General features: G+C 57.9%; 10 protein-coding genes across 11 annotated transcripts; 5 read left to right on the top strand and 5 right to left on the bottom strand.

Moving 5' to 3' along the window:
- Positions 1-967: 967 nt before the first annotated feature.
- Positions 968-1625, top strand: IUM83_13182 (LYR motif-containing protein 1; the record flags this gene model as incomplete). Its single annotated transcript, XM_067937842.1, has 3 exons — positions 968-1013; positions 1185-1230; positions 1379-1625. 3 exons carry the CDS (start codon positions 968-970, stop codon positions 1623-1625), a joined length of 339 nt encoding a protein of 112 aa, XP_067786888.1.
- A 352-nt stretch (positions 1626-1977) lies between these two features.
- IUM83_13183 (Acyl carrier protein-like) lies at positions 1978-2382 on the bottom strand (the record flags this gene model as incomplete). The annotated part of the gene is made up of 1 exon (XM_067937843.1): positions 1978-2382. One exon carries the CDS (start codon positions 2380-2382, stop codon positions 1978-1980), a length of 405 nt encoding a protein of 134 aa, XP_067786887.1.
- A 1732-nt stretch (positions 2383-4114) lies between these two features.
- IUM83_13184 (uncharacterized protein) lies at positions 4115-4568 on the top strand (the record flags this gene model as incomplete). Its single annotated transcript, XM_067937844.1, has 2 exons — positions 4115-4398; positions 4475-4568. The coding sequence occupies 2 exons, from the start codon at positions 4115-4117 to the stop codon at positions 4566-4568; spliced, it is 378 nt and encodes a 125-aa protein (XP_067786894.1).
- A 35-nt stretch (positions 4569-4603) lies between these two features.
- On the top strand, positions 4604-6555 carry IUM83_13185 (Prefoldin subunit 3; the record flags this gene model as incomplete). The annotated part of the gene is made up of 2 exons (XM_067937845.1): positions 4604-5588; positions 5921-6555. The coding sequence occupies 2 exons, from the start codon at positions 4604-4606 to the stop codon at positions 6553-6555; spliced, it is 1620 nt and encodes a 539-aa protein (XP_067786893.1).
- Positions 6556-8198: 1643 nt separating this feature from the next.
- On the bottom strand, positions 8199-9162 carry IUM83_13186 (TKL protein kinase; the record flags this gene model as incomplete). The annotated part of the gene is made up of 3 exons (XM_067937846.1): positions 8199-8328; positions 8409-8543; positions 8630-9162. The coding sequence occupies 3 exons, from the start codon at positions 9160-9162 to the stop codon at positions 8199-8201; spliced, it is 798 nt and encodes a 265-aa protein (XP_067786892.1).
- A 589-nt stretch (positions 9163-9751) lies between these two features.
- IUM83_13187 (dpy-30 like protein) lies at positions 9752-10302 on the top strand (the record flags this gene model as incomplete). Its single annotated transcript, XM_067937847.1, has 2 exons — positions 9752-9776; positions 9854-10302. 2 exons carry the CDS (start codon positions 9752-9754, stop codon positions 10300-10302), a joined length of 474 nt encoding a protein of 157 aa, XP_067786891.1.
- A 306-nt stretch (positions 10303-10608) lies between these two features.
- IUM83_13188 (putative U6 snRNA-associated Sm-like protein LSm4) lies at positions 10609-11751 on the bottom strand (the record flags this gene model as incomplete). Its single annotated transcript, XM_067937848.1, has 7 exons — positions 10609-10802; positions 10903-10942; positions 11017-11094; positions 11176-11274; positions 11351-11392; positions 11544-11632; positions 11745-11751. 7 exons carry the CDS (start codon positions 11749-11751, stop codon positions 10609-10611), a joined length of 549 nt encoding a protein of 182 aa, XP_067786896.1.
- A 147-nt stretch (positions 11752-11898) lies between these two features.
- On the top strand, positions 11899-12459 carry IUM83_13189 (Small ubiquitin-like modifier (SUMO); the record flags this gene model as incomplete). The annotated part of the gene is made up of 2 exons (XM_067937849.1): positions 11899-11926; positions 12143-12459. The coding sequence occupies 2 exons, from the start codon at positions 11899-11901 to the stop codon at positions 12457-12459; spliced, it is 345 nt and encodes a 114-aa protein (XP_067786895.1).
- Positions 12460-12843: 384 nt separating this feature from the next.
- IUM83_13190 (tyrosine-protein phosphatase) lies at positions 12844-13445 on the bottom strand (the record flags this gene model as incomplete). The annotated part of the gene is made up of 2 exons (XM_067937850.1): positions 12844-13025; positions 13109-13445. 2 exons carry the CDS (start codon positions 13443-13445, stop codon positions 12844-12846), a joined length of 519 nt encoding a protein of 172 aa, XP_067786942.1.
- A 243-nt stretch (positions 13446-13688) lies between these two features.
- IUM83_13191 (tyrosine-protein phosphatase) lies at positions 13689-15410 on the bottom strand (the record flags this gene model as incomplete). Of its 2 annotated transcripts, XM_067937851.1 has the most annotated exons (2): positions 13689-15269; positions 15345-15410. In XM_067937851.1, the coding sequence occupies 2 exons, from the start codon at positions 15408-15410 to the stop codon at positions 13689-13691; spliced, it is 1647 nt and encodes a 548-aa protein (XP_067786995.1). The 2 variants fall into 2 exon arrangements, with proteins under 2 accessions (XP_067786995.1, XP_067786996.1); XM_067937852.1 differs by having other exon boundaries at positions 13689-15410.
- Positions 15411-21804: the final 6394 nt, after the last annotated feature.

The following is a 21804-nucleotide window of genomic DNA, read 5'->3' on the forward strand; positions in this document are numbered from 1 at the left end:
CATATTGCGTTCATTGCGTGATCCTATCCAGCGCCCCAATTATCTATACGTTTTGTTGCTTCGGCTAGAAAAACTACTGAGACGGATGGTGCGGTGCGAGCTGCTAGATGCAGAAGCAGCGCAGTAAGTTCGTCCCTATGAAGGTAGTATCCCTGGGCAATCAGTTAATATAAGAAATCAGGCCGACCTCCGAAATATACATACGTACCTGACAAGCGGTCTTCCCGACCCGCAAACGACGATTAATATCTGTCATTCTAGGACCAGAACAGGTTCCAGGACAGGTCCAGCTCCGTGAGCCTCGGCGTCGACTCCCCGAGGTTATTCCCTGTCCCCAGCTCTGCGATTTGGCAGCCGGACAGCGAGATCTTCTCGATGTTGCGCTGCTTGGCGCCCACGAGTGCAATAGGTTTCTCGCTGCCCAGTGTGGCGTCGCCACCGTCACATCGTCGGTACGGTTGCCAAAAGCCGTATCCTGGGCGTCGTAGCGCTCGCGGAGTCGCTCCAGCAGCGAACTGGGATTTTGACAAACGAGCACTTGAAGCTCAGGCCCTCAATGTGCCGCTGCGAAGTGCTCGACGCGCTGGCCATCAAAGACCATGCTGTCGTCGTTCTTGCCGCGGCCCCAGGCGTCCCCCTCGATGTCGTAATACCGCGCCGCCGCGTCCTTGGATGTCGCCACGGGACGTAGCGCACAGTTCCCCTTTGCGCAAGAACTCCCATCACTGCACCGCGTTGCTGAATTAGTAATTCAGAATTACTCGCTGCAAGATCTCGATTCCGACCGTGATACCCAGCTTGAACTTGAATCCATCGCGCGGTAACGCGAAGGTCGCGCCAGTTGGGGCGACACTTGATTAACGTGCGGCCCATTTTCGAGCCAATCCCGAGCGGTCACCACCCGAACGAGCAGAGCTGCTCCATGACCAGCGCGCGCGCCACGCTGGACTCGCCGTAACCCGCCGCCATGTCGCTCTCGCTCTACCGCCGCATCCTGCGCGTCGCGAGGACATGTACGTGGTCTTCCGACTGCTCGGGGAATGCCCGATGCAATGCACCATGCACCATAGGGGGGCAGTCGCCATTCCGGTTCCTGCGCCCCATCCCCACCACCTCCTCCTCCTCCTCCTCTCTGCCAAACTCACGCGCTTTTGGTGCTCGACCTGCGGTCACAATTGATGCAGGGGAAGGCGGCGCTATCGAGCAGGACTGGATCCGCGCCGAGGCCAGGTGAATGAATTCTTCTCGCTTCCGATGAGGCATCAGGCCGGACGCAATGCAATGCACTTGCGTTAGTGTTTGCGTTCGGCCGTGGGAATGTTCTCGTCACGGCGGTGCAAAACGTGGAAAAGGTATCTAATCTATCTGTGGTCGGCAGGCGGCGCTTTGAGGAGAACCGGTCGCTGACGGGCGCGGCGGCCATCGAGGAGGCCGTGCGCCAGGGCCACAACCAGGTTGACGTGGCCCTGCACTACAAGATCTGCTACCCGCGGCCGCAGTACGTGGATCCGGGCACGATGGGCGGCGAGAGCGACTTCCGCCGCCAGTCGTCGCGCGCCAACACGCGGCTCGGACGCCTGCACAAGAGCAAGCTGCAGAGCCAATTCCGCCGCGGCGGGCGTTAAGTGATTGAAGAGGGTGGTGGGAGACAATAAATATGAGAAAGCTCGTCGTGGCAGTTGGTTGTGGTAGGAAGATGCCGTATCGTACATGTATTGCTGGGAGGAGGCGCGAGAATGCTCCTGTGTGCGCTATAAATTATCTTGGGCTATGCTACTGGGCTTGACGCTGTGGCGCGGAGTTGGCGGGGGAGAACGGGACACTACGGGGAAGCCGGGCGCTTGCATCAAGTGTGCTTGAGTGAGACGAGCCGAACGACGAGTGGTCGGACTTGCCAGCCGACCGATAGAATATGGTCGTCGCTCTCTCTCTTTCTCTCTCTTGGAGGTTGCAGTCGTGTGTGTGCGTTGCAGCGCCTCACAGCGCCACGAGCAGCACCGAGTAGATGGAGCAGCGGTGCATGGAGAGGAACTGCGGCACCGTGATGTTGAAGCCGAGCGCCTGCATGCGGCCCACGAGCTGCGCGCCCTGCTCCTCCGTGCCGTTGAGGTCGTAGAAGAAGTCGCTGGTGAGCCCCACGTCGTTGCGCTGCAGCTCGCGCTGCCACAGCTGCAGCAGGATCTGCGCGTACATGGGCACGCTGGCGTGGCGCGGCGGCTTCTGCAGCGCCTTGCTGCGGCGCTGCGCCTGCTCCTCCTCGTCCTGCGCCAGGATCAGCGCCTGCACGTCGGCCAGCGACGCCAGGCTGCGCGTCGAGCTGGACTTGCGCATGAGCGAGCCGGACTTGGGCAGCGTCGACGAGTGCAGCGGGTTCTCCATCATTGGTGAGGCTCGGGGCTGAAGTCTGAAGCGGATCCGGCCGGCGGATCGACGGGCGGACGAGACGAGCGAGCGACTTGAGCTCGAGGCGGCGGATTCTGAAATGAACGCTGCAAGTGCAACGGCGACGTGTTGCGGAAGGGAGAGTGCTGCTAACGGGGCGGCTGCTGCGCCCGACTGGACAGGTAGTGACGGTTTGTGAGCGGGTCGGGCGCAGCAGCCGAGAGAGCATCTCGGCGGACTTTGTCGTATGGTGGTTTGTATGGTGGTTGTTGGTGCGCAGAGCCGCGGCGCGGAGAATGGCTTGTGTAAAGTGGTGCAAGGAAAAGGGCGCGGGGACTTTTCCAGAAGCCAATTCCCAAAAATAGGCCGAAAAAGCGCCTCGAGCGCGCGCTCGGCGAGAGCTCCGAAGGCAATGCCATGCCTACCCGCGAGCTGAGTGCCGCGAACAGCCCGCGCCCGCCAGCATTGAAGAGGTGGCCGAACCGCAATAGACACTTGATTCACGGCGACGGATGGGCTCGAGTTTTAGTTTTCTCGGGTGAGATATTCTATTCGAAGATGCGCAATCGATTGTCGTACCCGGAGGCCCCCAAGTGCGATGCTAGATTCTTGTTGATGATCTTTGCTGTGAGACTAGTGCTCGTGGCAAAGGCAAAGCTGCCATCTAGGTGCGCACCCCGGAATTCATTGTGATAATATCACTGATATTGATACGGACTAATTTTGGATAGTGAATGTAAGTCAAAAATTTTGGGGTTGCATGGTCGCAGCAAGGAGCGCACTCCATGCGAAGGTGTGTGGCGTCGCCAGGAAAATCTACCAGCACATGCAACAGCACTGCGGCTCGAGCCACCGGCCGTGACCTCCCGGTGTCACCGGCCCCCGACGATGGTGTTTTTGCAAGAAAACGCGGGGGCCGCTTGGAACCAAATGGCGAGGCGTATTTATCGCACTGCGCGAGGAGCTCACTGTGCTTGTCGTGCCGTCGCCGACTGCAGTTCAGCGCACGACTAAGACAGCCTCTGGCCGATCGATCCATCGCCTCTGCGGCGCCAGCGACGCCGCCTTCGACGGAGGCTGGCGTGCGCGGCGAAAACGCTCATCGGACTTGCAAGGCGATGCAAGCTGTTTGCATGCAGGAAGGAGCTGCTGGCAACATTTGCGCGGCCCATTCGCGGGACTAAAAGTCTCGATTCTGTGATCGCCGCCAGCTCGCCCGCCTTGCGGTCTGGTGCGGCGCTGCTGATCATCCGTTGAGCCGAGCCCAGGGAAGCGCATCTCGGCCAACTTCAACCTGGGCCAGCTGAGACCGCGACTCGACACCGGCACAAGCAGAGCTGGCGAGTCGTGCGTGGCAGGTGGCAGGCACTGCCTTTCGCCAGTAAACCCGACGCGCGTGTTGCTGCCAACGGGGCCGCGACGATGATGACAGGATTGGCGATCGACAGCCGACATTCGCTATGCTGGGACACACGCCCCAACACAGAAGACGGCGGCTGTCGCGCTCGGCTGGCGATGACGCGCAAGTATTATAGACTGCGCTGCCAACTGCCAGCGTAGAGCATGTCTCCCTATCGCGTAATCGGCGAGACGCTGCCTGCTGCTACAGAGAGATCGAGACGATGTCCACAGCGCAAGGTGCTCGACGTTGAAGTGGCTGCACTGCTGCTGACCGCGGGCTCCTTCTCGTGGACGGCAGGCGTGACCGGCAAATGGACCAGAGAGCTGGCGCTTGTTGTCCGCTCGCGGCGCCGCCCAGCTCGTGGCCCGCCATCGCCACGTTGCTTCAGTCTTCAACCTGGCCTTGCAAATCGGATCGGCGGCGCACACATCAAGGCGTGCGGTCTCGACGTCGAAGCGCTTGCTGCTTCGACGTCCCGACGCGGCCTCGTCGAGTCACGACGATGACATGCGTTCCCGCTACATGTATGCGGATCCATCCAGCGATGGATACTTTTACGAGCGTCTTGTTGCATCGACTCGTTTAACACGGACGACCAGAGGTCCAGAGTTCGGGTGTGCCTCCTGTGGATACTGGTAGGCACAATGGGCGAATGCAGACCGATTCTAATGCTACGCTGTGCTATGCTAGCTGCCTTAACGTCTTCAGCCTCGTGTCTAAATTCGCCAAGCGTGAAACGCCGCTGGCGTCCTCGCGTCATAAGAGCGCTTCGGGCTTATCCTGAACAGTTCTTCCCCCAGCACTGCCCACCTGGATCTCATGCGAGTGCTGGTGTGCAAGAACGACGGGTGCTTCGAGCTCGAGCCGGCGGAGCTGCGTCGGGTCGAGAGCTGGAGCGATGTCAAGATGGGGCTCGCGCACGCGCTCTACAGCGAGGAAGACCTCTTCGCAGTCGGGTCTGCAGACGACATCGCGCTGTTCACGCTCCCGGACGGTTCTCCTGCAGAGGAGCTCGAGGGCCAAGTGGACAGCCTAGTGGAGCCGGACTCGCGCTGGGTGCTCGACATCTTTGGCAGTCCATTCCGTCAACGCAGCGACCTCAACCTGCAAACCGACCATGCCATTCGAGGCGTACGTCGGGTCAGCGCGACGCCGTTCCAGCCGATGGAGATTCGCCGTGCTAGTGCGTTGCATGGAATTCCGAGTTCGGGTATGCCCATTTCACCCTTAGGCAACGCAGCTCATGGGTTTCATGAAATGAGCGAGGAGGGCTATCACGAGCCGTACATCCACATTGGCACATGGGTTCCGGTCATGCTGAAGGAGAAGAAGGCGATATCACTGCCTCTGATGAAAGGGTCCGCAGCCCAGTACGAAGACGTTTTAGTAACGACGAATCGAGCCCGGGAGTATATCAACAACTTTCGGCGTGCGGGCAGACCGGTTACCATCCTCAGCATCCAGACGTGCACCCTGCCGCTCGCTGCAGCTTGTCCGAGTGCTATCTCGCAACAAGGGCCGCAGATTTTGTACGAGGGCGTGTATCATCTCGATCCAGACGAAATGCAGCGTGGATTCGTGCAGACTGTGCGTCTCTGGTTCAGTTTTGACTGCGAGCAGACCATCAGCGTGACCAAGGTGAACGGCGCGCTAGGACTCAAGCCACTGCGTCAACAGGACGGGTGGATTGTGGTCCAAGCGCTGCCTGGCTCACCGTGCTTCGAAGCTGGCATGCGTCGTGACGAGGTCTTCCTCACTCACGTAAACGGCGTGGATGTATCGCCGCATTCGTTCCCTGCCGTCGGCACCGGAGCTCTACCACAAAATGGGCAGCAGACTCAAGCACAGCCGAATAAAAAGACTGGCCAAGTGACGTGGCAAGACAGCGTCGTGCCCCTCGTGGAGAAGTGCGAGACCTGCATATTCACTTTCTTCTAGGCAGATGTATAGTGTATTGCGATCCGCTAGCAATGACCATGTTACCGGTATATGCAACTTCAAGTCTCTAAAAATGGCTACACTGCATTCCGACATGCATCATCGCGTCTTGCCTGCTATTGCTTCTCCGTTCCCACTCGTGATCTTCTCCCTGCACCAGCCAAAGACCGTTTTCTACAAGTGGAGAGAGAATGCCAGCGAGCAACAAGGCGCCAGCAGGGACCACCTCAGTCCGCGAGTTCAACAACATCCCGGCACGAACGCGAGCGCAGCGTGAAGCTGTGTGTGACAAGGAACAGCGCGAGAAGGAGCGTCTGCGTGCCCGCAAAGAAGGTTTCGTACGCGTCGACACAACTGCTGCGGGTAGCGCCATGCTGGTGTACACACCTCAGAGTCAGGGTTTTATGAGCGATGCCGATCGGTTCCACTCGGACACTGCCGGTGAAGAGCGTGCTGCTCGAGAAGATGCTCGCACTCGCGCCAAAATTCAGCAGGAGCGACGTCGTCAAGAAGCGGTGAACCGAGATGTGCGTCGTTGGGAGGCCATGGACGCTGCCTCAGCGGAGGAGAAACGCCGTTCGGAGGCGCTGCGAGCCTCGGGCTCCAAAGCCCGGCGCAACAAGTGTGGTGAACCATTCAACCCGGTCACTCTGCAGTACAATGACGGCAAAGATGGCGAGCGACTGCAAGCTGCAGACGCTGCGATCAAGCACCGAGCCATGCTGAGAGCTCAGAATTTGCAGTTCCACAACTCGCGCGAGGGGGTCAACCCTATCACGGGCGAGTCTGTCCGACGTATTCAAACGCGAGACTTGCTCCCACCTCCGCAGTAGATGGCGAAGCAAATATTCTACGATACATTGAATTCAAGAGCAGTACTACACACAGCAGTTCCTTCCTAGTACGGTAATTCACCAACTAAATAATAAACGAGGTTCGACGGTCTTCTGATAGCAGCGTGCGTAAAACGATGACAGCTTGCAACGCAGTTGGTCGTTCGGAGGCGTCGTAGCTCAGGCATCGCTCGGCAAGCTCGCGAACTCCAGTTGGACACCCTAAAGTGAACACAGGATGCAATTTGCCGGACGCCACGAGGTCGAGGATTTCCACATCGCTCATGTTCTGCCTGCCACTTACAACACCTTGGATGTTTTCGTAGGGCAGCGAGTGCGTGTCGATTTCTGATAGAATTACTCCAAATGCGTACATGTCAGCTGCAGGACTGTAATCTGCTGCACCCGTGATCACCTCGGGAGGTAGCCACCTCTCTTCCCGGAGAGATATCGCGATGGTCGGCATGCTCGAGAATCCTTGCTGATCAACCACAAATTCATCAAGTCGAGCACGAAATTCTGGGGGTGATGATAGCAACACACTGTGCGAAGTGAGGTCGCGGTGCACAAGCCTGGGGGAGAACGCGTGAGCGTAAGCCAACGCTTCGGCTACGTCGAACGCAACTTGCAATTTCCACGCGCTCTGTGCACGCCAAGATCGCAAGTCGTGGTCAGCACTCTCAACATCCGCCAGGTATGAACGTAGATCCCCTCCCTCCATGTACTCATACAGCGCCTCTAGGCCATACATACGACTCCAAATGACGCCCACTAGAGCCACGATCCGCGGATGATCCAGAGTCGCAGCAAGACGAACGTCTTCAGCAAAATGTTGGGTCTCCGAGACTTCATCGATGAATTCTTGCTGTAGTCTCTTGCACACAAGGAATCGTGAGCCACGGAATCGCGTCAAAAATGTCACGCGATGATTTCTGTTCGGGCCTTCAGGGCGGTGCGCACTTGTTAGCTTGCGGATATACTCGAGATCGTCCACATTCAAGAGCAGCATCCCAAGTTCATCATCGTACGGAAAGCCGCGTTGTTCCGGGACTGCTTCAACATCACAGTCCGGATCAGAATATCGTTCTGCGCTGAGTCGATGTGCATAGGGGGCATTTTCGGTCGGGCTCATCAGCTGGCGGTGCAAATAAATGATCTCTGGCTCGGGCTTCAAACGCTGCGCACGATGACGAAGGCATCTGAAAATGAAGATAATTGCGAGTATGAGGAAGAGCACGATAACTGCGGCCATGATCCCAGCGATGAGCGCTTTGTTTGAAGATGACCCCTCCTTCGCTGTCGACGTGGTACCGGACACGCACACACTCAGTGTGTTTGTGCTTGTGTTAAGCTTTTCTGTTGTGCTGCAGGCCGCCGCACCCAATGAATCCGCATCGAACTGATCTAGATCCTGGAGAAAGCTGAATTGCGTCGAAGTAAGTTCCACGCCAGCGAAGTTATTCCCACGCAGATCTAGTCGCTGTAGAGATTCCATATTGAAAATTGTTGTCGGAATGGAGGTGAGGTTGTTACCAGCAAGATCACTACGGTATGTGAATCGTGAACAGTTTTGATTCAGCAAACATGCCAATCGTTAGTGCTCAGAAGAAGAATAAAACAATAACGCTGTTAAAACGCGACACTTACAGTGTGACGAGGCTTGGCAAAGAGCCCTCGAAGTTTCCAATTCTGTTAGCAGACAAATTCAAGTTTTGCAGCTTCGGCAGCTCCAGATCCGCCGGGAAGTACCCGTAGTAGTTCTTGGACAGATCTCTGCACCAACATCGCCACAATAAATCGACAACGTCAGCAAATTCATCGCCAAGCAATCCGTTTATCTAAGAACATCGTACAAGTTCTCAAGAGCGTTCATAGTCTGCAAGTCCGCGGGATAACTCGCCATGAGGCAGTTCGAGATCGTCAGGTTGACGAGTCCAGACGGCAACGACGACGCCAGGATCTGCTCCAAGCCAAGGTTAGCCAGCGTGCTGCAGTATCAAGCACCTCACAACCCAAGTAAGCCCCCCCCACTCCTTTCAACCAAGATCCTCTCCCTATCCTACCAACAACATACACTGCTTGTAGCTGTGTATCAGCGGTGAACAACTCCTCCGGTAGCTGCACGCGAGCCACCTTCCCACGAACGCCGAACACACTGGACCCGCCCGCCAGCACCACCGCCGTCGTCGACGTCATCAAGTCCAGCGGCTCAATGTGCTGCAGTGCATCATTGGACTTGGACGGATGTTGCGTCGTCAAATTGGTCGCCGCCGCCAGCTCGGCGTCTGCAGCGGCCTCCTGTTCCCTGGACCAGCTCAGCTCCTGCTCGCTGGGCTCTACGTCGCTCCCGAACGGGATTAGGAACGTGTACGTGCTGAAGTCGATGGCCCCATTGGCTGCAAAGTCGTCCGGCCCATTGGTGAAGCACTCGTACGTGCAATAGGCGTCCGATGTGCAGTTTCCGAAGGTGGAGGGTGAGTCGGAACACTGTGCTTCGTCCCCTTCAGCGTACGCGACGCACGGACGGCCCTCGGCACACAGGGAGTTGCACTGCGACGTCAGTGCAGTCTCGTTGCGGCTGCACGACGAAGAGGAGGACGAGGACATGCCTTGCTACCGACTGGTTCAATTGCGTTGTGATGCACAGCATCAGCGATATATTGATACGTCGCGGGGAGGGGAGAGGCGATTGACACAATGGGTGCGCTCAAATGGGTTCACCTTGAACATAGAGTTCTACCACTTTCTTGCAATTTTCGCAGCGCGCAGATACGCTTTGGAGCTCTATACTGTCCATGCTGCACCTTAAAGCTTCTATGCCGCCACTAGCGTATGAAGCTATCCATCAACCAGTTGCAAGTCGGACTGGGTAGGTCCATTGCTGGAGGACCCTGCGTTGCGATCTTGAAGCGAGACTACAAAAGGATGGACGGTTACAATTTTTTAGTCCCGTACCCTCGGGGTACACTCTGAGCAGGGTACGCTTTCTGCCAAATCCCACGGCGTTTTTGCGGTGGTTACGGTAGTTTTTCCAGGTCTATTTTTGCGGCACCCCAACCCAACCGCCCATTTGCACCAGCCCAGCAACTAACTGCAGCGAGTCGCCACCGACGAGGAAGCGGCATTTGTGATCTTCAGCAGGAGGAGCCAAGTCAATCCCCGCTCGTCCGCGTGTGCCCCGTAGTCAGCAGTAAACATGGAAGACGACGCCCCCGTGACTGGTGCGTGCTCTCCTCGCAGCAGCTATCGGATCCCGTGGCTCACCGCGTCCTGATATCTTGTCCTTCCCCATGCGCAGAAGTCGCCGAGCTCGTCGTGACGGAGGAGGCGCCGCCCGCCGAGGAGGAGCCCGTGGCTGCCGAGCCCGCCCCCGCTGAGGAGGCCGCTGAGCCTGCCCCTGCTGCGGCGGAGGAGGAGCCCGCGGCCGAGAGCAAGGAGGCCGACGCCAAGGAGGAGGAGGCCAAACCCGAGGCCGACAGCAAGGACGAGCCCGCGCAGGAGGCGCCCGCCTCCAAGGCCGACGAGGACGAGGTGAAGGCCGCCGAGCCCGCGGCCGAGAGCGTCCAGGACAAGGTGGAGGTGCAGGCGCTGCCCATCCGCGCGTACCTGGACCAGACCGTGGTGCCGATCCTGCTGCAGGGCATGTCGGCGCTCGTCAAGGAGCGCCCGCCCAACCCGATCGAGTGGTTGGCCGCCTACCTCATCAAGAACAACCCGCAGGGCCCCAGTGGCGCCGAAGCCAAGTAATTAGATCACGCAGGTTCTCGACCAGACAGGCCCTATGGAATTGCCACCAACACAAAACAACATATTTGCCTTTTTCAAACGAATATACACTGAAGCGAAATATCGTAAGAACGACGAGGAGCAGGAGCAGCAGCAGGGGCAGATAGAGCAGAGCAGTGCAGTGCATGTGACTTCGATTGGAACCTCTACTGTAGCTGATTGAAGCTGCCTCGGTCTGCAAGCTTCACCATCGGTGAGCAATGGTGTCTTCAAGTGCGCTCGGTCACTTTCCCGCGACCTGCAATTGTTGTGTCGGTATCTAGCTAGCTAGTTGTCTCCGCCGCGCCCGCGACCACGACCGCGACCTCCACCTCGGCCACGCCCGCGGCCTCCATCACCACGTCCACCGCGGCCGCCAGGGCCATCGCCACGCCCGCCACGTCCTCCGCGGCCTCCGCGACCCCCTCGGCCACCGAAGCCGCCACGAGCTCCACGACCACGTCCACGATTGGCCTGGCGGTCTGTTGTCCATCGCATACGCATAGATAAGAGTTAGCATAACCGTCATGAAACGAGCAGCAAATGCCTCAGCATCAAGAAAGACAGCAAACAGGCACCCACCGCGCTTACTGAAGTCTTCCTCATTCACCATGTCCAAAATCTGCCACGAAACATAACGTACACATTAGATACCAACACAACACTCAGCAGCAAGTCAGCGGAGCATCTGCGCACCTCGTTGGGCACGCGGATGTACTTGATGGTGTTGCCGCGGATGTAGCACTCGGGCATCTTCCAGAAGCGGTCGCCGTCCTACACCAGCAGCAGCAGCAACAACATCAGTTAGCACAACATCCGGCAATGGTTGCACACTACATAATAGCACTGCAGCACCTTGGACGTGCAGATCACTTCGCGCAGGTTAACGTTCATCCAGGTGTCGCAGTTGACCAAGTGGCCGTTGTACGTGTCGCCATTCTTGAGCTCCACCAGCTGCAGCCACCAGCAACCACAGAGTGTCAGCCACCTCCCGCCTAAAGAGATCCCCTCTCTCAGCCCCACGACTTACCATGGGGTGGCCCTGTGCCGTCTTGAGCAGTGAAAGCGGCAGCTACAGTCACGGGAGAACCAAGATACGTTAACAACGGCCGCGATCTCGCCACTCCCAGCGCCCGAGAGCGGCTCCGTGTCGAGCACACGCTCCTCCTTCAGTACGGAGCCGCCCTCTGTCGACCGGGCCGCGCGATCGGCGCACTACGCACCATGTCGTCCGGGTGCGGTGCCTCGAGCGTCTCCGGCCGGTACCTCCGTGTGGCAAAGTGATGAGTGCCCAAATTAATGTGACGGACACCTTATTTTGGGATCACAAAACAAACCTAGAATAAGAACAACAAACGTTAAATTAGGATATACCAAACAATTTTTTCACCACATCCCACTTCATTTCTGGCTTTGTATCGTACCTCTCATTGGTCAGTCCGCTTTCGTCTTTAATATTGTATGAAGGGGTCTGCTGTTTGTGGTGAACAGGCCCTGCTCTATTTGTGGCAATACCTCTGCTTGTGGCAAGCGCCTCCGGTTGGCTAGGCGGAAATTTGCAGAAAGAAACGCCTCACTTTGAATTTCACGCAACAACTCGAAGAAGGTGCGTAGGTGCCTCTCCGCTGGCTGCTGGCGCTTAGCGCCGGCGCTGCATGTATAGACAGCCTTGCGTTCGTGCCAACCTCCTCCCTCTCCGCGTCTTGAGCGCGCTATCAGCGGCCAAGATCCGAGGGAGGGGGAAAAGTTGCACTTGCGCCCTCAAAATCAAAGTCCAAGTGCGATTTCTAACTGCCGCTCTCCGTGTGTGTGGCTGTCGCAGTCGAAAGCAGCATGTCGGAGGAAGTGCCCCCCTCTACGGACGCCAGCAACGGCGAGGACAAGAAGAAGGCCGAGGCCATCACGATCCGAGTCAAGGACCAGTCGGGCGAGGAGACGTTCTTCAAGGTGAAGCCCAACACCAAGATGGAGAAGATCTTCTCGGCCTACGCCCAGCGCAAGGGCGTGCCTGCCAGCGCGCTGCGCTTCCTGCTGGACGGCACGCGCATCAGCGGCGACCAGACGCCCAAGATGCTGGAGCTGGAGGACCAGGACCAGATCGACTGCGCGCTGGAGCAGGTCGGCGGCTTCCGGTGCTAAGTCTGTTGCATGTGAGAGAGAGAAGGGACCAAGTTGAGGAGAAGAGAGCAGCAGCAGCAAATAAGGAGGAGATGAAGCAACACTGCTCTCGTGGGTGTCCGTTCGCAGCGATCTTCACGCCCTCGTTCTTGGTGGGAGCTGGGGAACTTACTTGCGCATGTCGCGTCGAGCAGCTTGCTGCCTTTGGAGGTGCTGGGTCGGCCGAGGCGGAACGCAAGGACTTGCTGAGACGCCGGCCGGGCACATGCAGTGGTAACTATGACAAGCCCCCTCGACGCACTGTTGAATGCAAGCCCAGCTCTGTTTTTCATATGCACGAGGTGTTTTATTGTTGTTGTTTGCTTCTCTGTTGCAGTCTAGTAGTGTGGGTCTGTGCTGCCGCGCTCACGGGTGTTTCCTGAGCCACGACGGCGGGTTCACGGGGATCGTCACCAGGTCGGTGTCGAATAGCTCGATGAACTGCTCGTTCTGCAGCCGCACCTTGCTGCCGGCGAAGCGCCGGTACTCCTCGAAGATCGACGACAGGTGCCAGCCCTGGATCTTGCGCAGGCACCCCACCACCGCGCCTGCAGAACATCAGCACAACGTCAGCCACCACACAATGGTTGTCGCAGCATAAGGGAGGAAGGAAGGAAGTATTCTACCCTACCGGTGCGATCGCGGCCGAGGTGGCAGGTGATGTAGAGCGGGTAGTTGGAGCGGTCGAGGATGATGTCGAGCGCCGCGAGCACCGTCTCCTCGGACAGCGGCTCCCAGGACTTGCGGCGGCTCTCCATGCGCGTGTTGCCCCCAAGGAAGACGAGCTGGATCTCCTGCTCCTCCACGAAGCTCTGGAACTGCGGGTTGGGCTCCTCCAGCGCCAGATAAATAATGGTGCGCAGGTTCAGCCGCTCCAGGAAGGGGAAGTTGAGCTCGTTCGGCTGCCCCGAGCGGTACAGGTCCTCCTCGATCATGCCGTAGTTGACGGGCGGGATGAAGTACGACATGGCTCCTGCCTGGGTGCCTGGGTGCCTCGGTAGCTGCTGGCGCTTCGGACGATCTCGATTATGGGATTTATCCGGCATTTTGTGCTACTTAACTGAAATGGCTTAACGTGAAATTCATGTCAATTCATTTGGCGATTGTATGTACAAAACTCATTAAGGGTCTCTAACTGGTTATTTAACAAATTCTAACTTCAGCTTGGGAGCGTGCCTAGTGTTGCAGTGGACTTGACTTGATGTTTTGCCTCATGCGGCGCGCACACTCTGGGGCTCGTCGCTGCCGAGCGTCCCGTCGCAGGAGACGTGGTGCAGCTTGGGCATCATGCCGCCGGCCACCGCCGCCTGGATGATGCACTGCACGCCGCGCGCGCTCAGGAAGTTGTCCTCAAGCCCGAGGAAGCGCATCTGCGGGCACTGCGCGCTCGACAGCAGCTCCACGACGGGCGCCACGCAGTTGTCCGTGATGATGTTGCCGCCCATGCATAAATACTTGAGCTGCTGGCAGCGGCCGGCGCGTAGAGCAGCCATGATGCGCTTCAGGCCCGACTCGCCGATGTAGTTGCGGCGGATGTCCAGGCGCGCCAGTCTCGGCAGCGACCCGACCTTGAGCAGCCACGCGACGTCCACCGTGCCCACGTCCGAGAAGCCGTTGCCACCGAGCAGCAGGTCCTCCAGGTCGGGGCACGAGCCCTTAACCAGAGCGGCGCACAACAGATGCAGCGCGTTGCCGCGGCACGTGTTGGTGAAGACCGACACGAGACGGAGCGTGGTGAGTCGCCGGCAGGCGCCGAGCTCGATGCCCTCGGCCAACTGCTGCACCACTTCCTCGCCGGCGTTGTCGTGCGATATGTCCAGCTCGCTGCACCCCCAGGCGTGCAGTGCGGGTCCGGCCTCTTGCTGGTCGCAAAGCGGTTTCATCGAGTTGAAGACGGTGAGGCTCGTCAGGTTCGGGAACTGGCACAGCAAGGTCGCGGAAGGCTGGGTCGGCACGGCGGCGGCGTGCAGCGTGTAGGCGAGCTGTAACTGCCGCAGCTCCACCTCGAGTGTGAACACACAGCGCGACAGCACGCGGCGCGCGAAACGGTTGAGCTGCATACACCGCACGGTCTCGAGGCCCGGCAGGAAGGCGAAGAGTTGGCCGAGGATGGCCTCGTCCATGATGAAGAACGCCGCCTCCTCGTTCATCCTGGCGGTGGTGCGCGGCGTGCACGTTGAAGTGGAGCCGATGCATTCGGCGCGCGGCCGCTTGATCATGAGTCTGGAAACGCCGAACGGGGTCATGGATCGGCACTTGCGCTTGCCCAGCTGGGGCACAGCAGTAACGGGTCCGTTGCCCGACATGAGCGCGGCCGCGCGGCGGCGCGACACGGCGGCTTCGTGGAAGCTCAGCGACACCAGCGACTGCAGGCGGCGGCGCAGCGTGTTCAGGTCCCGGTACTCGTGGAACGAGGCGGCGCGCGAGTACAGCGACAGCTCGATCCGCTTGGCCAGCGACGGCGTGCGCGCGTCGGCACAGGCGCCGGCGTCCACGCGCTTGCTGCGCGTCATGGCGATGATGCGTTGGACCATGAGGCGGCGCTCGGGCAGGTCGGCGGGCGACTGCCAGTGCGTCAGGTCGGCCGTGTAGCGCTCGGGCAGCAGGCCCGCGGGTAGCGCCACCTGGCTCGAGCCCGAGCCGGAGCGCATGGAGGACGCGGCGCTGGTCGTGGCCTGCGTAGTAGCAGCAGCCGCAGCGGCCGAGGAGGTCGAGGCCGTCGAGGTGAATGGCAAGTGGGCGGCAGCGTCGTCGGCGTGGACGGCCGTGTCCACGCTGAGGTTGGCCCAGGGCTGGCGCGCGGCGGCGGGGTCCAGCGTGCGCGGCGTGGCCCCGCTCTCCGGCAGCTCGACGGCCGGCTTGGTCACCAGGCGGGCCGTGGCGGGCGTGAGCGCGCCCTGGCGCTCGGACGAGATCTCGCGCGGGCTCTGCATGTTTCTCTCTCCTCTCTGCTGCGTGTGGCGCGGGGCAACGCGCTGGCTGGCTGATTCCTTCTGCGGAGCTGGCAGGGCCTCTACAGAGCGGACCTTCTCTGCGAGTCGGTCGGGCTGTCAGAGTGGCGGCCGTGAAGCCAATTGAGAAGTGAAACTCACCTCTGCTTACCGAGTGCCGTGAGTGCCGTGCGGAGACGGGGCCGCGCTTCCGAAAAAGCGAGGAAGCGCCGTTACGGGGCCCCGCCCAGAAACTGTTCTTTCCGGGCACACGTGATATCTTTCTGATCGTGATAGGATTTTGTTCATCGATTTAGAGAGGTGATGGAGTTAGGAAAAGATGTTTTAGAGTCCGTTGTCAATTAATACTCTGCGGATTGAGCGTATGCGAGACAGGACAGTTTCTCGGCGAAAACGCCCCAGCTGCCAACGGGCGCCTGCGAGAAACCCGGAAATTCCGCCATGGAAGCCACACATTTGCTGCGAGTCCAAAGTTGGGCTTGGGCTGTGACGTTGACCAGCCTGGCGGCGTTGGGCGCCGCCGCCTCCCATGGGACCGTCGCGCATAAGACCGAAATGGTGCCGGTGCCGCGGCTGCCAAGGCCCACTGCTCGCCACCGGCCGATAAGAACTGGGAAAAATTCCATCCGCCACCTCCAGCATTCATGGCGGCGAGAGACCGTCGATGGCGGCGGCGCCGCCCAAGGTCCGTGGATCGGATCGCGCTCCAAGGCTCATTTGGCGCCAGCTGGGCGCGCCTCCTTCGCGCGCAGCTCACGCCGAGGCCCCCAGCTGCTGTGAGTAACCCGCTGTCGCCGCGGCCGCGAGCCAAGGCCTGCGCAGAGGCAGGAGCTGCTTTTGGAGCCGCGGAATGCACTGCCGGCTGCATCGGAGGGGTTTCGCTCGGAGGCGCGTTCTCGGCGCCGTACTGGGTCCCACTGGAAGCGGTACGTGGCGCGCGGTAGGTAGAGTCGGCGGCGGCGCTCAGCTGGCCTGGGTCAAAACGGAAGCGGGCACCATAGCTGATTTGGGGCCGGCGCGCGTGGGTGCGCCGCAGACTCAAATGTCGTGGCGTGCGAAACGGAGGCTTCGACGGCTCGGTCAGCTGGGCGAGAGAGCGCGCTGGCGATGGGGCTTATTCGCGCAGTTTCGGCGGCGTGTTCAGACCGCCAGCAGCAACAGCAAGCGAGGCGCGACGGAGAGCGGAGACCGTCGTCTTCGCCGCTTCGGGTGCTGTATAGGCTCTCCGCGCACTTTCCGGCAAGGCGGAAGCTTCCTGCCCGTTACGCGCCCGCCCCTGTCAACCGGCCGTTGACAGCGCGCAGCTCAGCGGAGTGACTGCGCGCGATTTGCTCGCCCGCCTTGATGCCGCGCCGGCCAGCGTGGCGAGCCGGAGCCTGGTCTCGCTGGAGGCGAGCCGAGCGCAGCGTTTCTCAAGGCCAGCGGTGTGGGTGCTTTTCGCCAGCTGCTCACCTGCTCTCTCCGTGGTAGCCGCTCGGCGGCGATGTGCAGTGGCTGCCCCCGCATCAAGCTGTAGCTGTGGATGCAGCTTGCGCCAGCTGGACTCACTTCGCCCCAATTGGGTAGTAATCCCGCGCTGATTGGCCGCGTAGGCAGAAATTCAGGCTGCAGGACCGCCACGATTGGTCGGATGAACAGGATGTTTGACCACCGAAATGTAGCCATGCAACACCGGACTAAGTTGAAGTTGATTGCCATTGCCAATGGCAGAGATCTCAAAATTAGGCAGAAATACCTACCTACCTAATTTGACCTCAAATAGGCATTCTGGAAAAGGCTGATTAGGTAGTTCGATACAAACGGCTCAAAATCCAAATTAGGCATCCAGGTGGTATACATTATTCAAGTGAACTGTCTTAGCTACGTGCATTCCTAGCGACGCGTTCAGCCAGATCGAGCAAACTGAAGTGCTGAAGCGACTGGAGTTGGCCTTCCATTGCATAGTTGGGTAGAGCTGCTCTCTGCGGGTTCTTGACTTGCTTCAAGACGCTGAACTCGCTAAAAAAAGTAGCGTCTTCCGGCTCGACCTTCATGCCATCCGGCGCATACAGCACCTACAGCTCATCCGAACGACCTACTCGCTCGCATGGTAGAGCTAAACCGCGTGGCCGAGTCCACGTACAACGCAGCAGAACGGTATCTACCTCTCGCAACATGTGCGGGCGAGGAGGAGGACATAGGCAGTAGAATACCATATACTAGTTATTAGCCGTAGCATGTCTGACTAAAGCGAAATACATTGACACTCCAATTGATACATGTATCGCAAGCAGGACGTGTTTCTGCTCACGCTGGAACCAGCAGCGCTTTGCCGGCGGTACGGCGGACCCAAACGAAGCAGTGCAACGTCTTCAGCTGGTGCAATTTCGCGGCCAAACTCTTGAGAGAATTTGCATCTTGCCTCGGTAATTTCTCCATCAACAGCACTTGAACCCAGAGACTGAAGGCTCAGCTCAGCCTCGTACTTGGGGATCCATTTTTGTCGCTGCTCCACAGGGGTGGTCTTGGTTTACACAAGGGCAGTGTTAAGAAGAAGAAGAATGAAGTTGATTAACTGGGAGGTAGACTTGTAATGCTGGATAAGTGAAAACTAAATCGAACCTAAGGCTGAGGTATCCACACACGCGTAATTGCGAGTTGAACGTCGTAGCCAATTAGTTCAGGGAACACCAGGCGGCGCAAAACTGTCCTGATCTCATCACTATCAAGATTGAACGGTTGATTAATGATAGAGGCGCAGGTAGTCTTGCTGAAACGAGCAGCTCAAACGGGGAATGTTTGGGCTGATCGCACGCACACCGTGGAAATAGATATCGTTTCGAAGACTCCATAGCGCGTGGAACACAATGGGTGTGTAGATGCGCCATAAAATGAGAAGTACCTCACGAAGATTACGCCATTCGTCATGGACATGGCGGTCGAACGGGAAGATAAACAGCCTCCAACCCAGGGAGCATCGAAAAGCTGGGGCCCATGGCTCCTATATCTTCCGCCATAACCGCTGGACGAGGTCACACTCGAAGAAGCAATGCGTAGCAGTCTCGATAGCGCCGCTGTCAACCCCTTTCATAGATGATAAACAGTTTTAGCAGATTTAGGAGGAAGATCAATTTACAAACAATACAGTTATCATTTTACCTTATCTAAGTCACTTGGAGTCTTATCTGATTTAATTTATATTTGTGTATTCAAATATAATTAACTCTAGTAATTACTAAGTGCTTACGCTTCCTCATACACGTAGCGCAACGTGTAAGCAAAAGCAGTGAGTCAAGATAGACCCACTACAACCGGGGCAGAAGCAACCCGACTTGAAGAGTAACGGCACCCGGGCTGTCCGGAGTACCGGCTCGCTGAGTTAGCGAGACTGTTCCTTCGCGCCTGGCGAGCCCCAACGCCCAACCCGGGCCTACCTAATCTCTTGGCGCTGTCAGTCGAGTACCCTACAAGCTATGCCTCTCTGGTACCGACGGCAGGCATAATCCGACCCCGTGCAGGGACTTACCGGAAAGTGTGCACGTGTTGTGGGCCTATCAATTTCTACTCTCTGTTTGCTCTTAAGTCTTCTGGGCGCCCTGAAAGGGCGCCCCCACTATTCCTAAGGTCCTATAAAAATATCAAGTGAAATAGAGTGGTCTCGGATCTCGGCCGACCCTTCACCCTCGCTACGACGCTTCGAACCCGGCTGAGCCAGATACACTGTCCGGGTAACCCGGCGATCCCCACGGGGAGGCATCGGCGACGCTAGTGAGCTCGCCGGGCCCACACTTGGTCCTCCTGCGCTGTAGTTTGCCTAACTTGGCTCGCTACTTTAGCTTACACGTTGCACCACGTGTATGACGAAGCGTAGGAGTTGTTAATAACTTGAGTTAATTATACTTGAGTACATAAGTATAATATAAATCAAATAAAGACACCAAATAGCTTAATTAGGGTAAAATGAGAACTGTATTGTTTGTAAATTGATCTTCCTCCTAAATATGCTAAAACTGTTTATTATCTATGAAAGGGGTTGACAGCGGCTGGCTGTCAGAGCCCCGCCAATATGCACGTCTCTAATTGGTAGAAAAATGCTGCTTTCTACCAATAGGATCTTTGGGTAGGTGTGGACCACTCATTGTGGTGGCCCACTTCAATGTATCCATTGGTGTGATTTACACCAAAGTGAGGAAGTATCTAAAACTTTTAACAGATATCTTATTTGTTAAAATCACAAGTGGCTTGTAGCCACTTGTGCGTGTAACCTCGTTACACCGGTGGCCTGTAATAGCGCTCGCGCGCCGCTGTCCATCCTTTGGTGGAAGGCACAGGAGTTTGTGAGCGGAGTCCGCTAGCTCGGCGGATCTCCGGAAGAGTGGACCTCGGTTGGCAGGTGTCGGCGAAGGGCGAGACACTCGCTGTCCCAGTTGGATCGAACCACGAGGGGACCACCACCTGCGCAGGCCAACAAACGCCGACCTGACTCGGCGATTGTTGTGGTTTGTGCTAAGGAATCCACATCTGATGGTATAGTGTGTTCTACATTACCACATTATCATCGATTCGATGGCCGGGAGCACCGTTTACAGTGCGCTCGACCTGCGAGATGGATTCTATCAGACCCTAATGCGTGAGATCGACAACCCTTTCGCGGCAGTGAGCACGCCAAGCGACATGGCCTGGGAGTGGCTGGTAATACCGTAGGGGCTTACGAACGCCCCTGCGACGTTCAGCAGGCGCGTGGCGCATTTGTTGCGCTCGGTGCGCGACTTCGTGCCGAGCTACTTTGATGACGTGTTCATCCACAGCCGGTCTGTGGACGGGAAGTCCGACGCTGAGATGCACCGGATGCATCTCCGGAAGTTACTTGAGCTTATGCGAAAGCGTAAGTTCTGCACGAACCTGAAGAAGTGCATCTTCGGGGCGAGCGAGATACCCGCCCTTCGGTGTATCGTAGGAATAAATGGTATTCGCCTTGGCTACACACATTTACCGCGCCAGAGTGGCAGGAGACTAATTAGTTACGGTGGGGCTCGTCGGGTCCTAATAATTCTCCGCCGAGCTCTCCAGGTAGTCATAGTTGATACATCTTTTGCCTCTTGTTCGGAATCCGAACTTAAGATAAAACCTCGGCCGGTTGTAGGATCAGACCGAAATGTGGCGAGGTTAGCAGGAAAATTCTGAACCCGCCAGTCGTCTACCCAAACCCGCTCAGCCCGACCCAACATTGACTACTTCGAACTTCAAGTGGACTGGCTCGCTCCTGGTGAAATGGCCTGGCTAGGTCTGCGACTTGGGTGTATTCCGCCCAGACTCTGGGCCAAGCTGGCATGCAGCCGAGAATCGGGATGCTTGACTTTGACCACCCGGGGTCTGAGCTGAGAGTCCGGAGTCCAAGCTGAGAGTCCAAAGTCTGAGCGCAGCCTTCACTGTGAATATGGCGTCTGAGCTGAGAGTATTGAGTCTGGGCTGAGATCCAGGAATATGGGCTCGGCCTCCGCTGTGATCATGGGGTTTGAGCTGAGAGTCCCAGGTCTGGGCTGGAAGTATGGGGTTTGAGCTGAGATCACGGAGTCTGGGCCCAGCTCCCGCAGTGGCCATGGAGTGTCCGCCCAGAGTATGGAGTCTCAGCCGAGAGTCCGGGATCTGGGCGAAGTCCGGGGTCTGAGCGAGTTGGCTCAAGGCGGTCTGGGAGAAGTCGACTTGACATTCAGTCAGTCACTTCATATCAGCCGTACCACCCTTAGGCACCCCCTTTGTGGGTATAAGTGCCTCACCTGCAGTGATCAATTGGCGTCGCCGTGGACCTCTACGTTGCTAGCCTGACCTCGGTCGTAGTGGATACAATGATCTGCCCAGCACGAAGAGTCGCCCAAGTCAGTATTTGACGGATTTCATCTCACCATTGTTCAAGGTATACCCAAAGGGAAATTGCGCCCTCACTTGATAAGTCTTAGTATTTTGCATGTGTTAAATTCAGTCAGAGTTCGATTTGCCCCCAAAGACGCAGGTGGTGGTTCCGCAGGGTCCAAGGAGATCATCCGACTAAATTCAGCTCCACATACCAACTCAGTTGCTATTCCTACGGAGTGGCAGCGGTGAGGGCATTTCATATTGCTACGCACTGGGGTACTTGCATACGGAAGGTGATTCGCCCTGAGGTTTCAAGGCAGAGCAGCACCTGGGATAGTGGTTTCCAGGGCTGCTGGTGAATCCGTGTGGCGCGACTAATCTGGGATAGTGGTTCCCAGCGTCGCTGTTTCGCCTACATCAAGGCGTAGTGCGCGGAAGTCCCAGGGCGCAGAGCGAGAACCCTGGATCAAGACAGGCTCAAGCTGAGCCAACTCTCGGGGTCACCCTTAGGTCAGGGGGGGGGGGCGAGTGAAGACCTGTTACG

This window comes from Phytophthora cinnamomi, assembly GCF_018691715.1.
Source record: "Phytophthora cinnamomi strain GKB4 chromosome Unknown Contig63, whole genome shotgun sequence".
In the NCBI taxonomy this organism is placed as follows: Eukaryota; Oomycota; class Peronosporomycetes; order Peronosporales; family Peronosporaceae; genus Phytophthora; species Phytophthora cinnamomi.